The following is a 20,623-nucleotide window of genomic DNA, read 5'->3' on the forward strand; positions in this document are numbered from 1 at the left end:
GTGCTGGGGCCCTTGGGGAGAACTGGGCTGGTGAAATTCCTTAAGGAAGGAGTATGGGCTCTGCAGCCCCTCTGATCTGCCCCAGCCTGCACCCTGAAGTTTAAAGATACCCCTCCCCTCCCCTCTAAACTTCAGGCATTAGTCTTTGGCCTTCTGTTCCTAATGCCACTGTGTCTCTTGTTCTTCCCTTTCCCTTTAACTGGTTCTGGATATTTTTGCAAAATGGTTCCCTGACTTGTCAGAGTCTCCAGTTCTCCCAAGCCAGGCCAGAGCAGCCACTTTTAAAAGGTGGGGACTTCTGCAAGAGAGGAGGCTGGAAATGTGCTTGTAACTGTAGGGTTTTATGGTAGTTTGAGCCCTAGATGCATGTTTTGTTTTGTTTTGTTTTTTTCTGAGAGTGTGGCTCTGAGAGTCCATGGGCCTGTGCTTTTGAACCACAGTTTGACATACCTTTCTCTCCTTTTGTTTTGTCTTAGGGGGAAGACTTTAACTAGGGGTGCGCAGATGTGTGAGACCTTTTATTGTAAGAGTGGACAGACATCCCAGATTTCAGGCAAGTTCTGCAGTTGCTGCTTTGGGCTCCCAAACCTGAAAGAGTCAGAATACTTCATTGTTCACATGGGAGAAGAAAAAAAATATATCAAAATTGGATCATTTCTCCTGATTCAAGAGTTAACTACTAAGGGGTTTGGGGAAAACAGCTTGGGAATACTGGAGTATTTTATTTGTAGCCCAAAGGGTGGATTTTGCATGCACTGGAGGGCAGAGGTGGTTGCCCCTCAGATGGCCCCAAGCGACTGAGTGGATCCCTTCCTCAAGGAAAGGCCTTCTCCTGCCCCGGCTGCAGGTCATCCTCTGCTGAGAGGTAGGCCTACCTGGCGTGGGCCCAGGATTAATGCCTATGTTCTTTGCTAACAGAGCCCCATATTCGAACCCCGTGGGATCCAGCGGCCCCCAGCCAGCGCCAGGATGCAGAACAGTAAGTGCCTCTGGTCTTTCTCAGACTTCGGGCTGGGGACACGCGGACTGGTGGGTCAGGGGAGGGCGCAGAGGTTCGGGGTGTCCACGCTGGCCCGGCAGTCCGGCTGGAGGGAAGAGGCCCAGAGACCTGAGGCAGCTGCGCACCCCACCCCCCTTCGTGCTCAGCAACCCGAGAGGGGAGGACGTTTGCTCTGCTGTTCTCGCTCCTAGAAGAACAGGGGCTGAGCCCTTCGGAACAGCCCGCTAGACTTTGCGAAGCCGAGGTAGAGAAACCCCATCCCCCCCAAATCCTGTAACTCACACCCCCTCCCCGCCCCTGCCCGGGCTCTGACCCCAGAGAGAGAGGCTGGGCTGAACAGGGCGGGGCGGAGGCTTCTCCTAGTTGTGCGGGGAGAAGGAGGCCCCTTTGGGTTTAGCCAAGACTGAATATCTCCGCCATCCGGGCGGGGTGGGGGGCTCCCCTCCCTCAGTCACTCTCAGGACAGCTCCTCCCCTCCCCACCCCAGCTTTGGGCCTAGAAGGCAGAGGGAACCGGCACCTTGGCCTGTGGGGTGTGTGTGTGTGTGGGGGGGCGGGTAGAGGTGGTAAACTGGACCCCTGCGGCTGTTACTGACCAGAGCAGGTTTACTGAGTCTGGGAGGAGAGTGGGTGTCGTGCCCTGGAGCTGGAGGAGCCCTGCCCTGGTGGCTGCAACTGTGTGGGTTCTGCTCGTTCCAAGCCCACAGAGCCTTTGGTTCCCGGGCTCTAGCGCCTTCCGTCCTCTCTCTGCCCAGGCCCCTCGGGCCCCAGCCCACCCAGCTGCTCAGTCTGTGGGTGCTGCTCTGCGGCAGGGCTGGTCTGGAGCCCTGGCCTGGGGGCCTGGAGACGCTGCGAAACTAGGCCCGGGTTGTGAGGTGCAGAGTCTGGGCGCAGTTTCAGGGGTCAGCTGTGGTAGGAGTGCGGGAAAGCCTGTCTTCTAGCAACCTTCCCTTGCCGCCCTGCAGACTTCGGGGGTGGGGGGCCTCCAGGGCCCGATCCATGTGCCCTGGGAGCGCCAGCCGCCCCAGGTGCTCCGACGGTTGGGGGGCGCCAGGCGCTGAGAGGACTCAAAGGTGGCGAGCGTTGGCTTCGTTGTGCAGACCCGGCCAGGCCCGGGAGGGACCGTCCTTGGGGAGGCAAAGGCTTCGGCCCACCTCTCCTGGCTGCTGGGTTGTCCCCGGGCAGCGCAGCTCCGGCGTGGGCTCCGGCAGCTCCGGCCCGGCCGCGCAGCGCTGAGCGTTGGCCGCCGCGGCCTGGCGGGCAGGCCCCGAGGGGCGCGGGGTCGCGGGCCGGCCTGCGGGGCTTTGTGCCGCTCGCTCCCGGGTGTGCGCGAGGCGCAGAGCATCCAAATTGACACCATATGTTTTCCTATTAGATGCTTCGCGGTCGAATTCTAGGCGCGTAATCATCGCCACTGGGCGAGAGCGCCAGGCGTCCCTAGGGAAGGGACACAATGATTGAGGCTTAACCTCTGAAGGGGACTTAGAGCTGCGCTTCCTCGCTGCCTTTTCGATGCTGGCAGAGGCAACCTGGCCCTGGCGTCTCCTGGGCGAGCACCCGCCCCCGGTGGCTCTGGAGGTGGCCGGCACGTTCTTTTTGGCAACAGGGGGAGAAGGAGGGAAGCCTAGGACGGAGGCGGCCTCACACACCTTGGCATCCGTAGACTGGGAATTGCCCAGGCTGTGGGAGAAGCCTGGAAGGCCTTTCGGTCTGTCTCTGGGACAGCCTCTCTCTTTCCGGGAAGGCTCCCTTTGCCCAAAGGGAAGACGCCAGCAGCTGGAGCCTTAGATCCGTCTTGGGAGGCAAAGGGAAGCAATAAAGGGAACTTAGGAGAAACCGGAAGCGGGGACTAGGCCTTGCTCTGTAGGAGAAGCAGTGTCCCCGCGATGTCCCCGCTCTCTCTGGGCCGGCTGGAGCCCAGATCCCCCAAACGCCTGTCACTTCTCATCGAGTTGAGGCTCTGCACCCCCACCCCCCCTCCGGTGGGCCCCCCCCCTCTGCCCCAAGCCTTCGGCTACCCTGAAAACACGGCTCCCCTCGAAGGGGAAACGAGTGCAGTTCAATCTCGTCTGAGTGATCTACAAATAGGGACGGAAAGGGTCGTTTTATCACGGTCCCGTTTGTCGTGACGATGCAATTTCCCCGAGCGGAGCACTGTCACAAAGTGACAAGGCTGCCACAAGCGCCCCGACTGATCTTTTCAATTAGCCTTCCATGCATGATCCGGAGCGACTTCCGCCTATTTCCAGAAATTAAGCTCAAACTTGACGTGCAGCTAGTTTTATTTTAAAGACAAATGTCAGAGAGGCTCATCATATTTTCCCCCCTCTTCTATATTTGGAGCTTATTTATTGCTAAGAAGCTCAGGCTCCTGGAGTCAATTTATCAGAGGCTCCAAGGAGAAGAGAGAAGAGGAGAGGAGAGGAGAGAGAGAAGGGAGCTGAGCAGGAAGCCACGTCTTCTCCTGGAAGGGCTGCTCTCTAGAGTCGGGGCTGCAGGTTGGAGATTTTTAAGGAAGTGGAAATTGGCAATTGGCTTTATTTGTGTGCCTGTGGTTTCTGGGGAGGGGGCTGCAGAGGGGTGCTAAGTCCCTTTCTCTATTCTCTAAGATTAGACAATGGGGGTGAGGTGGTGAGAATAACAAGATAAAGGAGGGATAGAAGACTCTGTGGTGTGCTCCTTTCTTTTTCTTTTCGCTTTTTGCTAATATCTGTGGTTGGCTGGGTGGAAGGCCGAGTTTAGCAGCGGAAGTAAAGCGAGCTGTGGCCGGTGCAATGGACTCCAGGCTCTTGGCCCCACTGCTGCAAGCCGGACTACTTTGTGTTTGGAGCCGATCTGGGGCTCAGACCCTCACGCCTATACTGGATGCGCAGGTTGGGGTTCACCTGCCACAGATGTGCTGCCCTGGTTCTTCTCTACTCCCTTTCCATCTCTTTATATGTATATATATATATATATATATCATAATATATATATATATTTTTTAAAAACTCTGGTGCTTGTGCCTTCGCCAAAGTTTGGAGGGTGACAGCAAACGTTTCTGGACTCTGGAGTCCAAGGGAACGCTGAAGAGCTGTAGGGTTTGCTATCACGGTTCCCACAATGCAGAGACCTTAGAGATTGGGTGTGGGTTCTGTGGAACCCACATTTTGCCGTGACATTCAGAGAGGATCTTTGGGAGGATATTTTCTGAGAGACGGTTTGCACCTTGTGGGTTCAGAGGCTGGCTGGGGTGTCTGTGAAGAGGGGCACCTGGGCCGGGGCACAGCAGGAGTGATAGCGGTACTGAGGTGCGTGCCTTCTTGCTCTTGGGCATGTATCTGTTTGGTGCTTCTGCAGTCCAGTGGGCAGGAGCGCGGCTGTGTGGGGCTGGGCTACCCGATGCCCCGCATGGTCCTGTGGTCCCGTTGTCATTTTTGATCGATAGCAGGGACCCGATTGCTGAGGTTGGCATGGGCTGGCAGGGAGCTGAGGATGCATTGTGGTTGTCTTCTCTTCCTCTTCTGCTCCTTCCTCTTCCTCCTCCGCTTTCTCTGTACTCCTCTTCCTCTCCTCTCCCCCTTGCTCTGCTCTCCTCTCCTCTCCTCTCCCTTTTCCTCAGGTCACAGCGGAGTGAATCAGCTCGGTGGTGTCTTTGTCAACGGGCGGCCACTGCCGGACTCCACCCGGCAGAAGATCGTAGAGCTAGCTCACAGCGGGGCCCGGCCGTGCGACATTTCCCGAATTCTGCAGGTGATCCTCCCGGCGCCGCCCCACTCGCCGCCCCCGCGGCCCTCCACTCTCAACGCCCTCTCTTCATTTCTTACTGTAAACGCTGCTAATTACGGACCCCCTCACCCACCCCACCCCATCCCTACCCCACTCCCCCGCCATCCCCGCTCTCCCCTTTCCTTCCAACATCCTTCCCTATCTCTTTCAACCTGGGTCAGTCACATAAGATAACTCCTCTGGTTAAGAAAAAAAAATGTGCGTGTGAATTAAAAAAAAATCAAACACCTTTCTCGTTTCATTTGGTAAAAACATGAATTGTGGTAACAGCGTATGAACTATAATAAGCTGAGTTGTATAAACCAGCATAATTTCATTCCCCTCTCCCTCATCCCATGCTCACCTCAGATTCTGAGATATTTGTTTGCATTCTTCATAATCATGAAGAATATATATTGATTTTAAAAGGCAAGTGCTATTTACCTCCCCACCTAACTCACATTTGCTCAACTGGGCATATTTTTAAAAGAAAATAAGTGACATTTTAGTTTATTTTCCTCCTTTGCTCATTAAAATAGAACACTACTTTCAGCAAGGTCAGCACAACGAAATGAGTCTGACTTCGTTTTGATGCATCTTCAGGCGATGTTTAAGAAAACAGTTTTTTAAAAAAAATTTAGGTTTTTTTTTTAGTTCAAACTGTTTGAAAGTATCATCATATTTGTAGTTTTTAGGGCTACAAATGTAATTTTAAGAAAAAAAAGCTCTCTACAGTAAGTTCTCATACCATTGAAGGTATATTTTTGTGTTATAGACCCATGCAGATGCAAAAGTCCAAGTGCTGGACAATCAAAACGTAAGCTTGTCATTGTTTAATGCATACTTAAACAATTTTATTTTTGTCTTGAAATTATTAATAATGTGGTTTTCTGTCCACTTCCCCTATGCAGGTGTCCAACGGATGTGTGAGTAAAATTCTGGGCAGGTATTACGAGACTGGCTCCATCAGACCCAGGGCAATCGGTGGTAGTAAACCGAGAGTAGCGACTCCAGAAGTTGTAAGCAAAATAGCCCAGTATAAGCGGGAGTGCCCGTCCATCTTTGCTTGGGAAATCCGAGACAGATTACTGTCCGAGGGGGTCTGTACCAACGATAACATACCAAGTGTAAGTTCACCGAGAACATTCCCCCTCCCTGCCCTAAGCCCCATGCTCTTTCCTCTCTCGTTACACCTCTCCTTTCACCTGCCTCCCCTCCTCCTCCCTACCAGTGTCATTCTGTCTCTGTCTCCTCCCTGCTCCACGTAGGTCACCTCTGTAGCTGGGGGTGTTGAGAGGAAAACACTGACCTTTTTTTTTTTTTTTTTGACCTTCTGGAAAATGGGAGTCAAGTGTGGGGAGCTGTTCACCTTATTTGCATGCTGCAAAGTAGAGGGTGGAGGCGCTCAGGGAAAGGCACTTGAATCAAGAAGGAAAAGGAAAACAAAAACCAAATTCTAACCTCCTCCAACTCAGACTGCCTGAACCTTCCTTCAGGTGTCAAACATCCACTTTTGCCCTAATTTAAAACAAAGTGAAAGAAGGCTCTAAAGCAAGTCTAAGTATTTTTTGAGGAAATCTTTGAACAAAGATTAGGTCAGCACAGACAGCCAGCAGCCGTGAAGGAAATGCCCTCTCCATCGCGCATTCTCTGCCCAACTCCGTTTCCACGCCCCAAGTGATGGCTGTCATTCTGTCCAAAATGTCTCTGCAAATCCACCCACTGTCCCAGGATGGCTGGGAGCTTGTTTGTTTGTTTGTTTTTGATGTGTTCAAGGTCGTTCTTTAAGAGAGTGGGTGTGCTGAGATGGGGACGGAAGATAGGGGACTGCCTTCGGGAGACGCTACCATTTGGTTTGATTTTGGTTTGATTTGCAGGTGTCATCAATAAACAGAGTTCTTCGCAACCTGGCTAGCGAAAAGCAACAGATGGGCGCAGACGGCATGTATGATAAACTAAGGATGTTGAACGGGCAGACCGGAAGCTGGGGCACCCGCCCCGGTTGGTATCCGGGGACTTCTGTGCCAGGGCAACCTACGCAAGGTAAAAACCTGAGCACCCACTCTTGAAACTCTCCATATAGGCAGCCACTGGCCCATCTTCTCCCCCAACTTTTCCCCCTCTTCCTCACTTCTGTGCCTGAAGAGTGTAGCGGAGGGACTCTCTAGAGGCTCGGGACACGTGGACTTACCCCGTGTGAGGGTAGTATTTGTCGAACTATCTCGTTGGCCTTCGAATTTGAGGGTTGCGTGGGTCAGGAGTAGTAAGAATGGTGCTGGTGCGTGTGCCCACGTATATCATGGGCAGGAATATGCGTGTGTAAGAAGTCAGCTGAGTGGTGCCCTATTCAAATTTGCCATTAAAATGCACGCAGAGCCCCCTTGCTGTAGAAGTGTGTGACAAGTTAACACACTGACAGCCTGCGAGGTAAACATAATTGTATCGTTTTGCTTTTTGCCGTAATTGACAAATTATGTGACTATGAGTAGGGTGCATATGAAAGGGCCGGCAGCGAGATGAGGGGCGGGGTACAGGACAGGGCAATTGGAAGTGGTGGTCTCCCAACTCAAACAGCCTCTGGTCACCTCTGGTCATTGCCTCCGCTCGTCTGCGCCCCCCCCTCCCCGTTTCTAACCCTCTGTGGGTGGTGACTGCACAGAAGGGTGGGGTGAGGATGCTGTGAGCCGGCCTGCGGGGTGTCCGGAGCTGCTCCCTGGGGGTGCAGGGCGGGGGGGGGGGTGGTGGCAGCTGGGAGGAGAGAAGGAATCTGGAGGGTCGCAGGATCCGTGAGAAGGAATGGAGGAAGAGGAGCAGATGGGGGTGGGGTGGGGCCAGTTGGCTTGCCCCTCCCCTGCACACCCCGAGGTAGCTTGGTCAAGAATAGGAAACAGTTTACTCCGAAGATTAATCGGTATTTGTTGTCCTTGTGACAAGGAGATAATATGCGGGATAATGGGACGTGGCGCCTCAGTCCCCGGAGCAGGACGCAGCCCGGGGGCTCCGGGCCGGGGGCGGCGGCGCGGGGCGCGGTCGGGGCTGCCCCGGGTCCCTGCGCTCCCGGCCCCGCTCCGCGTGCCCCGCGCCTCCGCGGAGCCCGGCCCGAGAAGGGAAAATCGGTAACAGTATGCGAAATATCTGGTACAAAGGATGCTTCTGTCACTCGCAAGAATTTGTTATGGGAACAATCCTGTCGCTCTGTAATTGCTCATTAGAGAACGTTTTGTTTCTCATTAAGGCGACATGAATAAGCGTCTAGTTGAAGGAGACAGCTGTAGAAATGTTCCACAAGAGACCTCTGGACACGATTCGGCACCAATTGCCAATTAGACATGTCAGTTTTAAGAGCAGGAAACAATATAGGACGGACACTGGGAAGATAGGGAGCGAGGCGCTGGCTCCGCGGCTGCCCGCGCGGCCGCAGGCCCGGCCGAGGCCTCCCTCCCGACGCGCGGGCCCCCGGCTCCCCCGGGCGACCCCGCCGGCCCGACCCCGCGGCCTCCGGGGTGCAGCGGGCACACCCGGGGATGCGCGGCCTCGCCGGGCCGCGGGGTCGCGGACGGGACCGGCGTGACGGAGCGCGGGGCCGCACGCCCTCCCTGACCTCGGAAGCCGTGGGATTCCCGCGTGCGCACGCCGGGCCGCCCCACGCGCACCCCCCACCCCGAAGTTGGCAGCGCGCGCCTCGAGCCCCTGCAGCCCGGGGTCCCGGGGCGCCCTCCCCCGCGGGGGCTGAGCCCCGGGGCCTCCGCGGCCTGGCCCCCTGGGCGCCGGGGCTCAAGGTGGCGGGGGGCCTGGAGGAGGCGCGCGCCCCGGCGTCCCCGAGCCCGCACGCCAGCCCGGGGCTGCAGACCTGCCCCCCCAACCCCCCCCCCCCGCGCCCCAGGTCTCCAGCGGAGGCGGCGCCCGACGCGGGCGGCTGGAGGGCGGGAAGCGAGGGCCGCGCGCAGCAGCGCCCCTGTGCTGCTGGTGGCGGCGGGAGGTGGCGCTCATCCAGGAGCTTGGAACTTCTAGGCGCCGACAGGCCGGAGAACGCGGACGCGCCCGCAGGAACCGGGGTGCGGGGCGCGCGGGGGCGCGGGGGCCGCGCGGGGGCAGGTGCAGGTGCAGGTGCGGCCCGGGAGCCCGCAGGCCCCTGGGCGCCCCGAACCCCCCTCCCCCTCCCCCTGTCCTCCGCCCCTCCCCCGGCCGGCCCGGGGAGCCGTCTGGGGGCTTTGAAGAGTCCATTACTCCGAAAGCATAAGGCGAGGTTAGGTCTCAGAGGGAGACAAATACGGTTTCCATCTGATCAACGCCATGCGGCGGCGAATGAAATCGTGACGGCGCGGCCTGACAACAAGAGACAACTCTATCCAGCCCCAATTCTCCGGCGGTTTGCTGGTTTTAGGGATCACGGAGACACTTTTTCTTATCTCCTCCCCCACCCCCACCCCCATAATACCCAGGCCCTCTATAGGATTTAGTCAGGCTCTTTTCAACAGATGCTACAATGTTTTGATCCGCGCTCCGAGCTGAGAAGGTGCCGCAACCGGGTTGCTATCTTTTCTTGCTTGTTTTCCGCCTCACTGATTAAGACACTAAGAAACTAAGGAATGATTTTATTTCCCAGCGTCTTTTTTTCCCCCTTCTTCTCTCCCTCTCTCTGCCATTCTCTCTCTCTCTCTCTCTCTCTCTCTCTCTCTCTCTCTCCCTCCTCTCCTTCTTCCAGGAAACAAATCCTATCCCCAGCGTCAGATGGTCCTTGGGGCTGTGATAATGGGAGGCGCTTTCACTCGCCTTCTCACGGATTAGGCTGGAAGGTGGATGGCGCCCCTTGAAGGCCCCTTCTCTGCACGCTCCGAGGGGGTTGCCTTTTAAAGAAGATATCTTAATTGTCTGCCACTTAGGTTTATCATACGGAGAATTCGAGAATTGTCCAACTTTTAGTGTGATTTTCTTAAAAGCCTTAAGAGTGGAAGGTAAATCCACTAAAGGGGGGGAAGAAAAAGAAAAGGGCACCCAATCCGAGAGAGTGACCTCTCCTTCAGCGCCTGGCTGCCAACAGTTGCTACTTGGAAAGTAGCAGACAAACTTGGAGCGGGGGCTCGCCCGCCATGTGGGGTCGTGGAGGGATCCTGCGGGCTCAGGTTTCCCCTGATGGGCCCCTAATTCCCTCCCTCCAAAGGGCTCTCTATCCCATTGACCCCATAAATGTCAGGTGTCCAGTGAGAGCCACGTCTGAGCCTTGGTTGGTGTATAAGAGACAGTGAGACACAGAGGGAGATGGGGGGCGGGTGGGGGCTGGGAACCAGGGGCAGGAGAGCATGCAAATCTCCCAAGTTTTAAAATTGAGAAAATGTCAGAGAAGCAAAGGAGAGCAGAGAATGTTATTTGCAGGGGTCTTCTAGGGAGGCGGTGACCTTTGTTTAACTGGTGAGATCAGATATGCCAAAGAAGGCACAGGGGTGGGCATGAGTGACCTGGCAGGCACGAGTACCCCCCACCCCAAGAGAGGGCTGTGTTCCCCTGAGCACCCCAGTCTCTGAACATAAGATGGTCTGAGATTTTTGTGTTTTCCAAAAGCAATAACCCACAGGCCTCATTTCTAGTTAACTGGCCCCAAAGGGCTATTTCTAAAGTCCTTTTCATCCACCAAATCTGAAAATAAAGTGGGGGAAGGGGGCTCTTCTTTCTTTCCACTTTGGAAAGTCACCTGGAAACTTGGGGCAGGAAATTAGTGCAGACACTTGTGCCCACACACTGAGTGTCTCCCTCAGCCAAGTAGCCCTCTCCTAACTCACCAGGTCTCTGAAGTAGCACTGGAGGACCTAGAGTAGAGCCCGTCTGTTTAGGGACTGTCTCTCCCTTGTCTTCCTTTTCTCCTTTCTCTCCCTGTCTCCTTAGACCCTTTGGCGTCTTTTTCCTCTCAGCACTTTTTCTTTGTCCTTCTTCTACCTTTCTGGTCTCTATCTCTTTGAAGCCCTCTTTCTTCCTCCATCTTTTTTCAGCCCCCTCCCTCCTCCTCTCCAACCCGCCCGGTCAGGCCCCCCGCATCCTCCCTCCCTGCTTCCCTCTTCACCCCAGACCTGGTCTCCATCCTCTCGGCCTTCCCCATCCGCCCCTCCCACACCAGCCCACCCCGGTCCCCATCCACTTTCCCTGCCTCCCCCCACCCCCTGCCCTGGCCCCCCATCCACCCTCCATCCCCCCAGCCAAGCGCCCTAAATAGCTTTGAGGCGCCTGCTCTTCGGACAGTGATTAATGATAGCAGAGCAGAGGGGTTAACACACTTCACTGAAAAGTCTGTTGACTGGGCTTCTTGTAACACAATGTGGCCCGCTGCACGCCTCAAGAGAATCCTTTTGTTGTCCGCGCTCATTGTGGCCTCAAAATTCTGCCCACGAAAGTTTGCCAACGCTCCTGCCCCAGGAGTTTAATAGTTTCCCTTACTCGCCGGGCATTGTGCGGCGCTGAAAAGCAGCCCCTCGCTATTCAAGTGTTGGTGGTCATCTCAATAGATCTCCAAGGGCCCATATGGTGGCCAGTGCCGATGAATCCGCCTGTTTAAATGGGGGAGAAAGTTGGGGTTTTAAAACATTTCAAAGTTCCTGAAAAGATCCCACTAGATCCTGTCACAATTCCCTGAACTCTTTGAAGGCGCTGCCTATTGTCTCCTGGTTATAAATGATATTCCTGGCCAAGTCGATTCCCACCAAGGCGCCCCTAGAGGCCCCTCCCCGCCCCCAACTGGCCAAATTTCTAGGATGGGGGGTGGGCAGCCCCTGTTGGTATCCCTTGGGGGCCTCAGGACCCAAGACTTCGGACCCAGCTTGCAGTGGCCCTGGAGGCCTAGAGAGGGCTGAGTCCTCCAGGCTGTGGCCTCAGGAGCAGGAGGCAAGGCGAGATACAGCTAGCCCAAGTGTGCATCTTGCCCTCCAAGCAGCAAGGGAAAACAATAAAACTTTCCCCTGTTTAATGATAGAAATTACATTAAAAGTGGTGGAAATGCCCTAATTAAAAATGTACCACTTAAATGATATGCCAAGGATTCAGCTGCAGCATAGCATATTTAGCTAGTTAGTGAACTCTCTACTATTTCTTTTTTAAAATTACACGTTAAAAATTTAAAAGAAATCTTACTTTTCTCTGGTGCAACACATTACAAAGAATGGACAGTCCTTTTATCTAAATATAAAATTCCATTTTCAGCAATTATAGCCTGTTCTTGGTGATGATATAATTACAGCTGTGCTCGTAATAGGTGTCAAGGCAAAGCGCACTCATACAATAGTTGAATAAAACTGCAGAACAATGCGAGCATTTCTAAATTCACAACCTTTAAAATGAAATTGACTGTGCAGAATTCAAATAAAAACTAGATAAATATTTTTTTAAAAAGATTACAAGCTTGGTTTGGTTTCTTAATAGCATTTTCTACAAACCTATCAACATCTAATTGATTAGATAGGAATTACTGATTATGGATCAGCTGAAATCTTGAACATCACTCTTCTACTTTCCCAGCAGAGCTATAGGTAAATAAATTCTGTGGGGAACGGGTACCGAGCGGGGCATTCGGGACTCAAGGTTAGTTATCAAAGGCCATTTTAATTGGAAACTTCAGCGCTTGTTATTCAAAGATCTGCCACTCTGTAACGTCTATGTTGTAAGTCTCTTCCTGACAAAAACATAAAAACGTAAAAACTTGATAAAGAGAGAGAGAGAGAGAGATAACGGATGTCACTAATGCCTTTTATTAGGAGAAGGCTGATGCTGAGTGACCCAGGGGATGTCTTGGTGAGACTGTAAGGATGCACTGTGCTCTTGGACTGTAGGGCTATTCCCAGGCCTCTTTGGGAGGCTCCAAGTTATTCCAGATTTCTCTTACTGTCCTATTCTTTTTGTTCCAGATGGCTGCCAGCAACAGGAAGGAGGGGGAGAGAATACCAACTCCATCAGTTCCAACGGAGAAGATTCAGATGAGGCCCAAATGCGACTTCAGCTGAAGCGGAAGCTGCAGAGAAATAGAACATCCTTTACCCAAGAGCAAATTGAAGCCCTGGAGAAAGGTGATGGAGTTTTTCAAAGTAGAGAAGCAGTAAATCAAACTAAATGCCACATCTTCAGTACAAAGAGCTAAATTTAGCCAGGGCCCTTTGCATAGAGAACTGAAAAGGTTTTTCTTTTTTCTTTCTTTCTTTTTTTTTCCTGGGCATCTTTTCAGTGTGTGTGTGTGTGTTTTCTTTCTTCTTTTCATGTACCAGTAATTCAAAGAGTGAGAGTCTGACTTCTCATAAAGGAAAAAAAATGATGATTTGGCTCATTCAGGCCACCGCAGGGTCCTCGAATGAATGTCATTCCAAAGAAAATTTAACTTGGTTCGAGTGGGATAGCTCTTTCAAGCATCAGTCAATGCCTGGACTAGTAGCGTTTGTAAAGGGATTGGTTGGAGGTGACAGAAATGGGGAGGTGGGAATCAGCTTGATCTAGGGCTTGGTTGACACATTTTGTGTCGTTCTGGCGCAACACGGAAAACTCAACTTACTCTTTCAGAGTTTGAGAGAACCCATTATCCAGATGTGTTTGCCCGAGAAAGACTAGCGGCCAAAATCGATCTACCTGAAGCAAGAATACAGGTACCCAGGGACCATGTGGTGTCATGCTTTGTGACTCCTACCATTTGCCCTTTCTGGAGACAAAGGTGCTTCTGAGGAGCACCATTCATTTATATAAACAGTAGAAGATTCAGTCTGCTAAATGATTTGCTGCCCCTGGGGGACTGGTCCTGGGGGTGGGGAGGGGTGGAGGTGCCAGGGGGGAGGTTAAGCTGGGAGTAGGCAAAGGCCTAACCCCTTCCATCTGATTTCCAGGTATGGTTTTCTAATCGGAGGGCCAAATGGAGAAGAGAAGAAAAACTGAGGAACCAGAGAAGACAGGCTAGCAACACACCCAGTCACATCCCCATCAGCAGTAGTTTCAGCACCAGTGTCTACCAACCGATCCCACAACCCACCACGCCTGGTAATTTGCATATTCATTCTCCTCCTACTAAATGTGTCTAACCTATTTGTCCTGGCTCTGACTTTCAGCATGATTGTCTGTACTGTCCTTCTCCTGCAGTTTCCTCCTTCACCTCTGGCTCCATGTTGGGCCGGACAGACACAGCCCTCACAAACACGTACAGCGCTCTGCCGCCCATGCCCAGCTTCACCATGGCGAATAACCTGCCTATGCAAGTAAGTGAGGCCCCTGGCTGGCTGTGGAACGGCCCCGGAGAAGCGAGGAGTGGGTCAGGGCCTGCAGACCTCACTGGCCACGCATGCGCCCTCGGGAGCCTTTCTCACTGCGGTGATTGGCCTCACCAGTCAAGTTTTAACACTCAGTCCAGTCTTTGAGCTGGATTGATGGGTTGACTGATGCAAACTCTGAAAAAACCCATAAAAACCAAGTTAATCCGCCTCTTGCTCAGAGAGAATGGTAGCTTCGTAATGTTGGGTGGGGATGGGGAGTGTTTTGGGTACCGGTGAAATTTGTACCAGAAAGCAGAAACAATGCTGGCACATTATTGGATAGTAAGGGGTTGATATACGTAAATCTGGGTTTTATTAATATGTTCATATTAATGAATACATAACCGGTGTACGCATTTTGGATATTATTTAGAGTATATGTGATAAACTAGGGAGGAAGGAGAAAAGGATCAGAAATAAGATTTATATTTGCATTGTAGGATATACTTTAATACGGAGGAACAATGAATTTTCTCTCTGTATCTTACAATAAGAAAAGGGATAGAGGTATTTGCTAAAAGTTTAGCGTGTCTTTGTGATGTCATTACATAAATGATGTAATGCGTCTGTGGCACTCCTGGCTGCCTGGCTGCGTTGATGTTCTTCACTTGGTCTAAAAACCTGCCTCTACTCTCAGCTCTGTGGAGAATGCTTATCAGCTCCTCCGCGTGCAAGGCCCTGTCCTGGGCTACTAGCCCTTTCTGATGGACGTTGCGTGAGGCAGGTGGGGTTTACTACAACTTTGGAGCTGGATGGATTCTTGATGGAAAAAAACAAAACAAAACAAAACAAAACAAAAAAACAACTGATCTTTTGGTGGGCCTTCTATAAAGTAGGGCCTTCCATGGTGACTTTCCCAGGACTCCTGTTTGTGCAGTACCTGGAAGGTGCCGGATGGTGAGACACTGGCCAGCCTGAGCCCCTGCTGGAAAACAGTACTGGGGTTCCACAGACTGTTTACTCACCACTGAACATCATTTGACGAATTTAAACTCCAGATAACAAAGAAACAAAAAATAGATGTTTCACAGTCTTCAGACTAAAATAGGAGCAGCTAGGGAAGCAACTTCAGAGGAATTATTCACATGTTGATTTTTATTGCATCTGGATATTAACAGCCATAAATCAACTAATATATGTTAAGGAATTAAAGGCCCATTGGTTGGTGTTATTGCAACTGCTTTGGAATTTTCCAGAAGCCAGGTTGCTTCCAGGAAATGATTTTGGGAATTAGAAACAAATGCAAGCTGAAATTCTGGCAGGGCCCCAGAGGCCTGCTTGCCTCTTTGAACCTGATGTTCACAGTCGTCCTCTGACTAGAATAAGGCAACTGAATGTCTTGTTTGGTCTTGCAAATTATGGCAACATCTTGGTTTCTACCAAGACAACAAAATTTGTATGTGAGAAAACACTTAGAAGCAGTTACATAGGTGCTGCCGCTCTACTAAGGTCATTTCCACCTATAGACTGGTGGGGGGTCCATCTATTTCAGACACTAACTTTTGAAAGTTACACAACTTATCTAAAACAAAGCATAAGAAAATGAAAAAGTTATTAGTAATTCCACCTTTCAGAGAAAATGTACTTTCTGAATTTTGGAGTTGCGGGGCGGTGCTGGTCTGTCTGTCCATCAGTTCATCCTGTTAACCAAAATCTTCGACCATTTTGCAAAGGGTAGGTGTCTTCCTCTGAACCTTCTCTAGTGTGTTCCCCTTTCTGAGATGGTGAATCTTGAAAAGTTCAACATTTCTGCAGTTTGCAGAACAGAGTAGTGCTATCATCTCCCTTCTTCCTGGCATTAGGTTTCTATTAATTTCTCCCGATCTTGCTGGCCTGGCATAGCTCCGTGTGAGCTCCTGAGGGATTTTTGTCTCAGCTCTGTGTATCTCTTATTCACCTAGGAGAAAGTGAATAAGAAACCTCTTCAATGTCCCCAGTCCAGACACTTAGAGGGTAGCAACCCAGTTTTACGGATAAAACTGAAACTGGGCGTTTAGATCTATAAGGAAGTCACAGCTAATTTTTAGGAGAGGGCTAGATGTTTACTGACACTTCTGACCATTTTAATCTGAGATCATTACTGATCTGCCTCTTTAAAGAATCTTTAATCCCATCATGAAAGGCTCCCAGGGACTCTGAAGCCTACTTTATAGAGAACTCTTCCCACAGTTCTCTGCCCAAAGCTTGAGATACAGGATTTGGGGGTCAGTAGATTCCCAAATAGATTGGATTTGCCTGAGAGGAGGTGTGTTTTAATGCAAGTCCTCATGCTCTAGCTTCTCTGGAGATGCCAGCAGAGGTCCAAGATGAAAGTGGACAAAAACCGTATTAACTTTACGGGGAGTGCCAACCATCTGGCTAGACAGTTGTCTGAACGTATAGTCCTTTTAGGCAACTTCACCCTAGCGGTGGGCAGTGTGGAAGGACTGGTTGGGGGCCCGATCATCAGGCTATCATACTGAATATATGAGGGCGTCTTCAATGATCAGACTGGTTGGCACAGCTCCAGGGGTGGGGGTGGGGGGTGGGGATGTGGCTGTGTGACGTGCTGCTCAGTAACTATTGGTTTGCCTTTCTCTCTCAGCCCCCAGTCCCCAGCCAGACCTCCTCGTACTCCTGCATGCTGCCCACCAGCCCTTCGGTGAACGGGCGGAGTTATGATACCTACACGCCCCCCCATATGCAGACCCACATGAACAGTCAGCCAATGGGCACCTCGGGCGCCACTTCCACAGGTGAGCCACCCTTCTCTGCGGGCCGCACGGGGAGGCGCGGAGGTGGCCTTTACAGCTTCTTTTGCCAGGGGGACCTCCCTCCACTGAAAGTTAACCTGAAGAGAAACCTCCTGGCTTCGTGTGATGGTGTGTTTTAACTCTTTGCTGCTAGTTCTCTGAGGGAAAACTGATCAAGGGGGAAATTCAGTCAAGCTAGTTAGTAACTTGATACCAGGTAGACAACAAGCAAAGTTGTTTTTCCTGAATTTCATCATAGAAGTTGTATGTGAAGGCAGGGCCTGAGAATGTAAGTTTTCTGGAGAGGGGTTATTAGCCAAAGCTCAGCGGCGAGGGCCCCAGAGTGAGCGGATGGTGGGCCTTGTCAGAAGATTGCTCTCCCTCCCTGCTCCTCTGTGCCTTTCCTTGCAACCAAAGAAGTACTGTATTGGCTTTCCAGAAAGAGTTCTATTGCTGAAGTTCCTAACATCCAAACAGATGGAGGTTTTTTGGTTTTGTTTTTTCTCTCTTTTGTATGGGAGGACTTGGGATCGAATAGATACGTGTAAACATGTTACCTGGTTTCAGAAGGGGCTACTCCGTTGGTGTATTTTTGGACATACCTTCAGAATGTTAGAAAGTATTAGAGATTTTTTTTTTATCTATAAGTTCATAGTCCAGGCTTGTCTCTCAAAGGGAATTTCTACATGGCTATTTCTTTCATCCACTTCTAGGACTCATTTCCCCTGGTGTGTCAGTTCCAGTTCAAGTTCCTGGAAGTGAACCTGATATGTCTCAGTATTGGCCAAGATTACAGTAAAAAAAAAAAAAAAAGAAAAAAAAGAAAAAGAAAAAAAAAGAAAAAAAAACGTAAAAAAGGCTATATTGTGTTAATTCAGTCAGTGACTGTGTGGACACCACAGTTGGGCGTTCAGGACGGAAGGAAAAATGGCTGTTAGAAGCACTTCAGTTCTGCAGTTGTGTCCTGTGTTGTACCACTGGGGAATGGACTTGAAACAAGGACCTTTGTATCCAGAAGGCACGATATCACTTGGAACAAATCTTCATTTTGGTATCCAAACTTTTATTCATTTTGGTGTATTATTTGTAAATGGGCATTTGTATGTTATGGAAAAAAGAACAACCTAGACTGGATGGATGCTTGATCTGTGTTGGTCATGAAGTTGTTAAGAAAAAAAAAAAAAAAAAGGAAACCATGATCAACAAGCTTTGCCACGAATTGAAGAGTTTTATCAAGATATATCAAATACTTCTACCCGTCTGTTCATAGTTTATGGACTGATGTTCCAAGTTTGTATCATTCCTTTGCATATAATTAAACCTGGAACAACATGCACTAGATTTATGTAAGAATTATCTGTTGGTTTTCCAAAGGTTGTTAACAGATGAAGTTTATGTGCAAAAAAGGGTAAGATATAAATTCAAGGAAGAAAAAAGTTGATAGCTAAAAGGTAGAGTGTGTCTTCGATAAAATCCAATTTGTTTTATGTCAAAATGTAAGTATTTGTCTTCCCTAGAAATCCTCAGAATGATTTCTATAATAAAGTTAATTTCATTTATATTTGACAAGAATACTCTATAGATGTTTTATACACATTTTCATGCAATCATACCTTTCTTTTTTGGCCAGCAAAAATTAATTGTTCTTAGATATAGTTGTATTACTGTTCACAGTCCAATCATTTTGTGCATCTAGAATTCATTCCTAATCAATTAAAAGTGCTTGCAAGAGTTTTAAACTTAAGTGTTTTGAAGTTGTTCACAACTACATATCAAAATTAACCATTGTTGATTGTAAAAAACATGCCAAAGCCTTTGTATTTCCTTTATTATACTATTTTCTTTTTAACCTTATAGTGTGGTGTTACAAATTTTGTTTCCATGTTAGAATATCATTCTAAACCAACGGTTACTTTCATACCTACTCTAGTTCTTAAAGAAATAATTCTTATCATTTCATTAATTAGAAATGTGTTAGGAAGAAAGCTCCACTCAAAGCTGTGTGTATAGATCAGTGCCCATCTGTACCCACAACATACATATAAATGGTCACATTCCCCAGCTAGCCATTTAGTTCAAAAACTCAGTCTAGAAATAATTTAAAAATGCAACAAGCTATTAACTAGGAATTGTCTTTGGAATTAGGGCTGGCATTTTCAATCTGGGCAGATTTCCATTGTCGGCCTATTTCAACAGCGATTTCACTGAAGTATATTCAAAAGTAGATTTCTTATACAAGACTCTCTGAAAGCTGTCGCCTTTCTCAAATAGGTCCTCTCCCTTTTCTCTCTCCCTCCCCTTTGCACAAGAGGCATCATTTCCCATTGAACCACTACAGCTGTTCCCATTTGAATCTCGCTTTCTGTGCGGTTGTGGATGGTTGGAGGGTGGAGGGGGGATGTTGCATGTCAAGGAATAATGAGCACAGACACATCAACAGACAACAACAAAGCGGACTGTGACTGGCCGATGGGAGCTAAAGGCCTTCAGTCATTGGCAGCTTAAGCCAAACATTCCCAAATCTATGAAGCAGGGCCTATTGTCGGTCAGTTGTTATTTGCAATGAAGCACAGATCTGATCATGTTTAAAGTGGCGGCACGCAGGGCAGGGGTGCTTGAGCCCAAGCAAAGGATGGAAAAAAAATAAGCCTTTGTTGGGTGGAAAAGGCCCGCCTGAGACCTTTATTTCTGTTTGGTGCAACATATAAGTCAATATAGATAAGTTCTCCTCTGCGAAGTTCAGGCAGAGGCTGGGGGTCCTGGCAGCCTGGCTGAAATGCTTGTAGAGGCAGAAACCTCCAGGGACAAAGACACACGTCCACTGAATTGTACTCTGCTCTTTTGTTTTGTTTTGTTTTGAATCCCCAAAGGCAAGTGGTCAGAAATATAGAAATTAATTGGGAGGCTTCAAAAGAAGAGCCTTCGGGTTCAACATCTACTGTTTCCTGGGGGAAGGGACTGCTCGCGAACACAGAATTGTGACTCAGCCGCGTGGCATGCTGCGTATCAGTCACTTTATCCCACCAGAGCTGCTGCATGTTCAGAGGTGCCTTCCCGGGCGGACTGCAGTGTTTACGTGTGTGCATCTAGGTGTGTTCCGTGTCAGCCTCCACCGCGCTCGCACACGCGCGCCGTTGGTGCCATGGCGCGTGCAGATGCTTCTCCTCCTGATGTTTTGCAGCCTCTAGTCCCCGAGGGACACAGCCTCTAGTGCCCAGGGAGCCGTGTGGTGCGGGCTGCAGCTGCTGGCTGGCTCGCTTCTTCCCCGCGAGAAGGGACCCCTTCCAACTGGCTGCGATCTGGGCCAGGGTCAGGCAGCCAGGGCTGGCCCACGGCTCTGTTGTGTCCACGGCGCCGACTCTGGACAACTGGGTGCGGTGCTTCGGGTGCAGGAGCCAGGAAGGGGAGAAGGGGAGTGTTGCGGGAGCGGAGCCGGGGGAGGGTCCCCGAGGGTGGGCATGCCAGCGTGGGGTGCAGCCTCGTTGCCCCCGGAGAAGCGGCTGCTCAGCTGCAGAAGCTCGCTGGTCCAGCAGGACAGAGGCGGCCCTGCCTTCTGCCTTCACCCTAGGGAGGCGGGCGGTCCTCCCGAGTGGAGCTCCAGGCACCCTCTGGGCCAGCATGGCAGGCGCTGCTTGCAAGCTGTGCCCGGGACGTGGCCTTTCAATCCCTGTTGAAATCATTTATTTTTGTTGATTTACCGATCTAGGTATATTTATGTATTTATCCACGGGAGTGCTGCCGGGATGCTGTGATGCCATCTTCCAGGATGGTGACCACCTACCTACGTGTGTTGTCCTCAGGAGGATCGCAACACTGACAGCCTGTGATTTTTCTACAAACTTGACTTAGGAAGACCAGGTGAACAGAAGTAGAGCTGAG

The 20,623-nt window shown here is 50.6% G+C and overlaps 2 protein-coding genes across 6 annotated transcripts in view; one reads left to right on the forward strand and one right to left on the reverse strand.

The window, feature by feature from the left end:
• The first annotated feature begins 938 nt into the window (after window positions 1–938).
• PAX6 (paired box 6) lies at window positions 939–17,866 on the forward strand. Of its 4 annotated transcripts, none has more exons than XM_055301049.1 (11): window positions 939–979; window positions 4,601–4,806; window positions 5,522–5,563; window positions 5,658–5,873; window positions 6,624–6,789; window positions 12,633–12,791; window positions 13,276–13,358; window positions 13,593–13,743; window positions 13,843–13,958; window positions 16,597–16,747; window positions 17,458–17,866. In XM_055301049.1, the coding sequence occupies exons 1-11, from the start codon at window positions 970–972 to the stop codon at window positions 17,541–17,543; spliced, it is 1,386 nt and encodes a 461-aa protein (XP_055157024.1). In that variant the 5' UTR covers window positions 939–969; the 3' UTR covers window positions 17,544–17,866. The 4 variants fall into 4 exon arrangements, with proteins under 4 accessions (XP_055157024.1, XP_055157026.1, XP_055157025.1 ...); XM_055301051.1 differs by having other exon boundaries at window positions 4,601–4,731; XM_055301050.1 differs by lacking the exon at window positions 5,522–5,563.
• ELP4 (elongator acetyltransferase complex subunit 4) overlaps window positions 12,585–20,623 on the reverse strand; it is a 252,754-nt gene continuing 244,715 nt past the window's right edge. The window contains exon 11 of one of the 2 annotated variants that reach the window (XR_008661309.1): window positions 12,585–12,736. The gene's annotated coding sequence lies outside the window, so the exon portion shown is untranslated. Of the gene's footprint in view, window positions 12,737–20,355; window positions 20,412–20,623 lie in introns of those variants that run through there. The other variant, XR_008661310.1, reaches the window with a different exon arrangement.

Source organism: Nyctereutes procyonoides, unplaced genomic scaffold (assembly GCF_905146905.1).
Source record: "Nyctereutes procyonoides isolate TBG_1078 unplaced genomic scaffold, NYPRO_anot_genome, whole genome shotgun sequence".
Classification (NCBI taxonomy): domain Eukaryota; kingdom Metazoa; phylum Chordata; class Mammalia; order Carnivora; family Canidae; genus Nyctereutes; species Nyctereutes procyonoides.

Excerpts from the sequence above, each read along its gene's own strand:
- PAX6 (XM_055301049.1), top strand. Across the intron at positions 5,564-5,657 it reads AAGTGCTGGACAATCAAAAC|GTGTCCAACGGATGTGTGAG; the intron begins GTAAGCTTGTCA and ends TCCCCTATGCAG. Across the intron at positions 13,959-16,596 it reads CGAATAACCTGCCTATGCAA|CCCCCAGTCCCCAGCCAGAC; the intron begins GTAAGTGAGGCC and ends TTTCTCTCTCAG.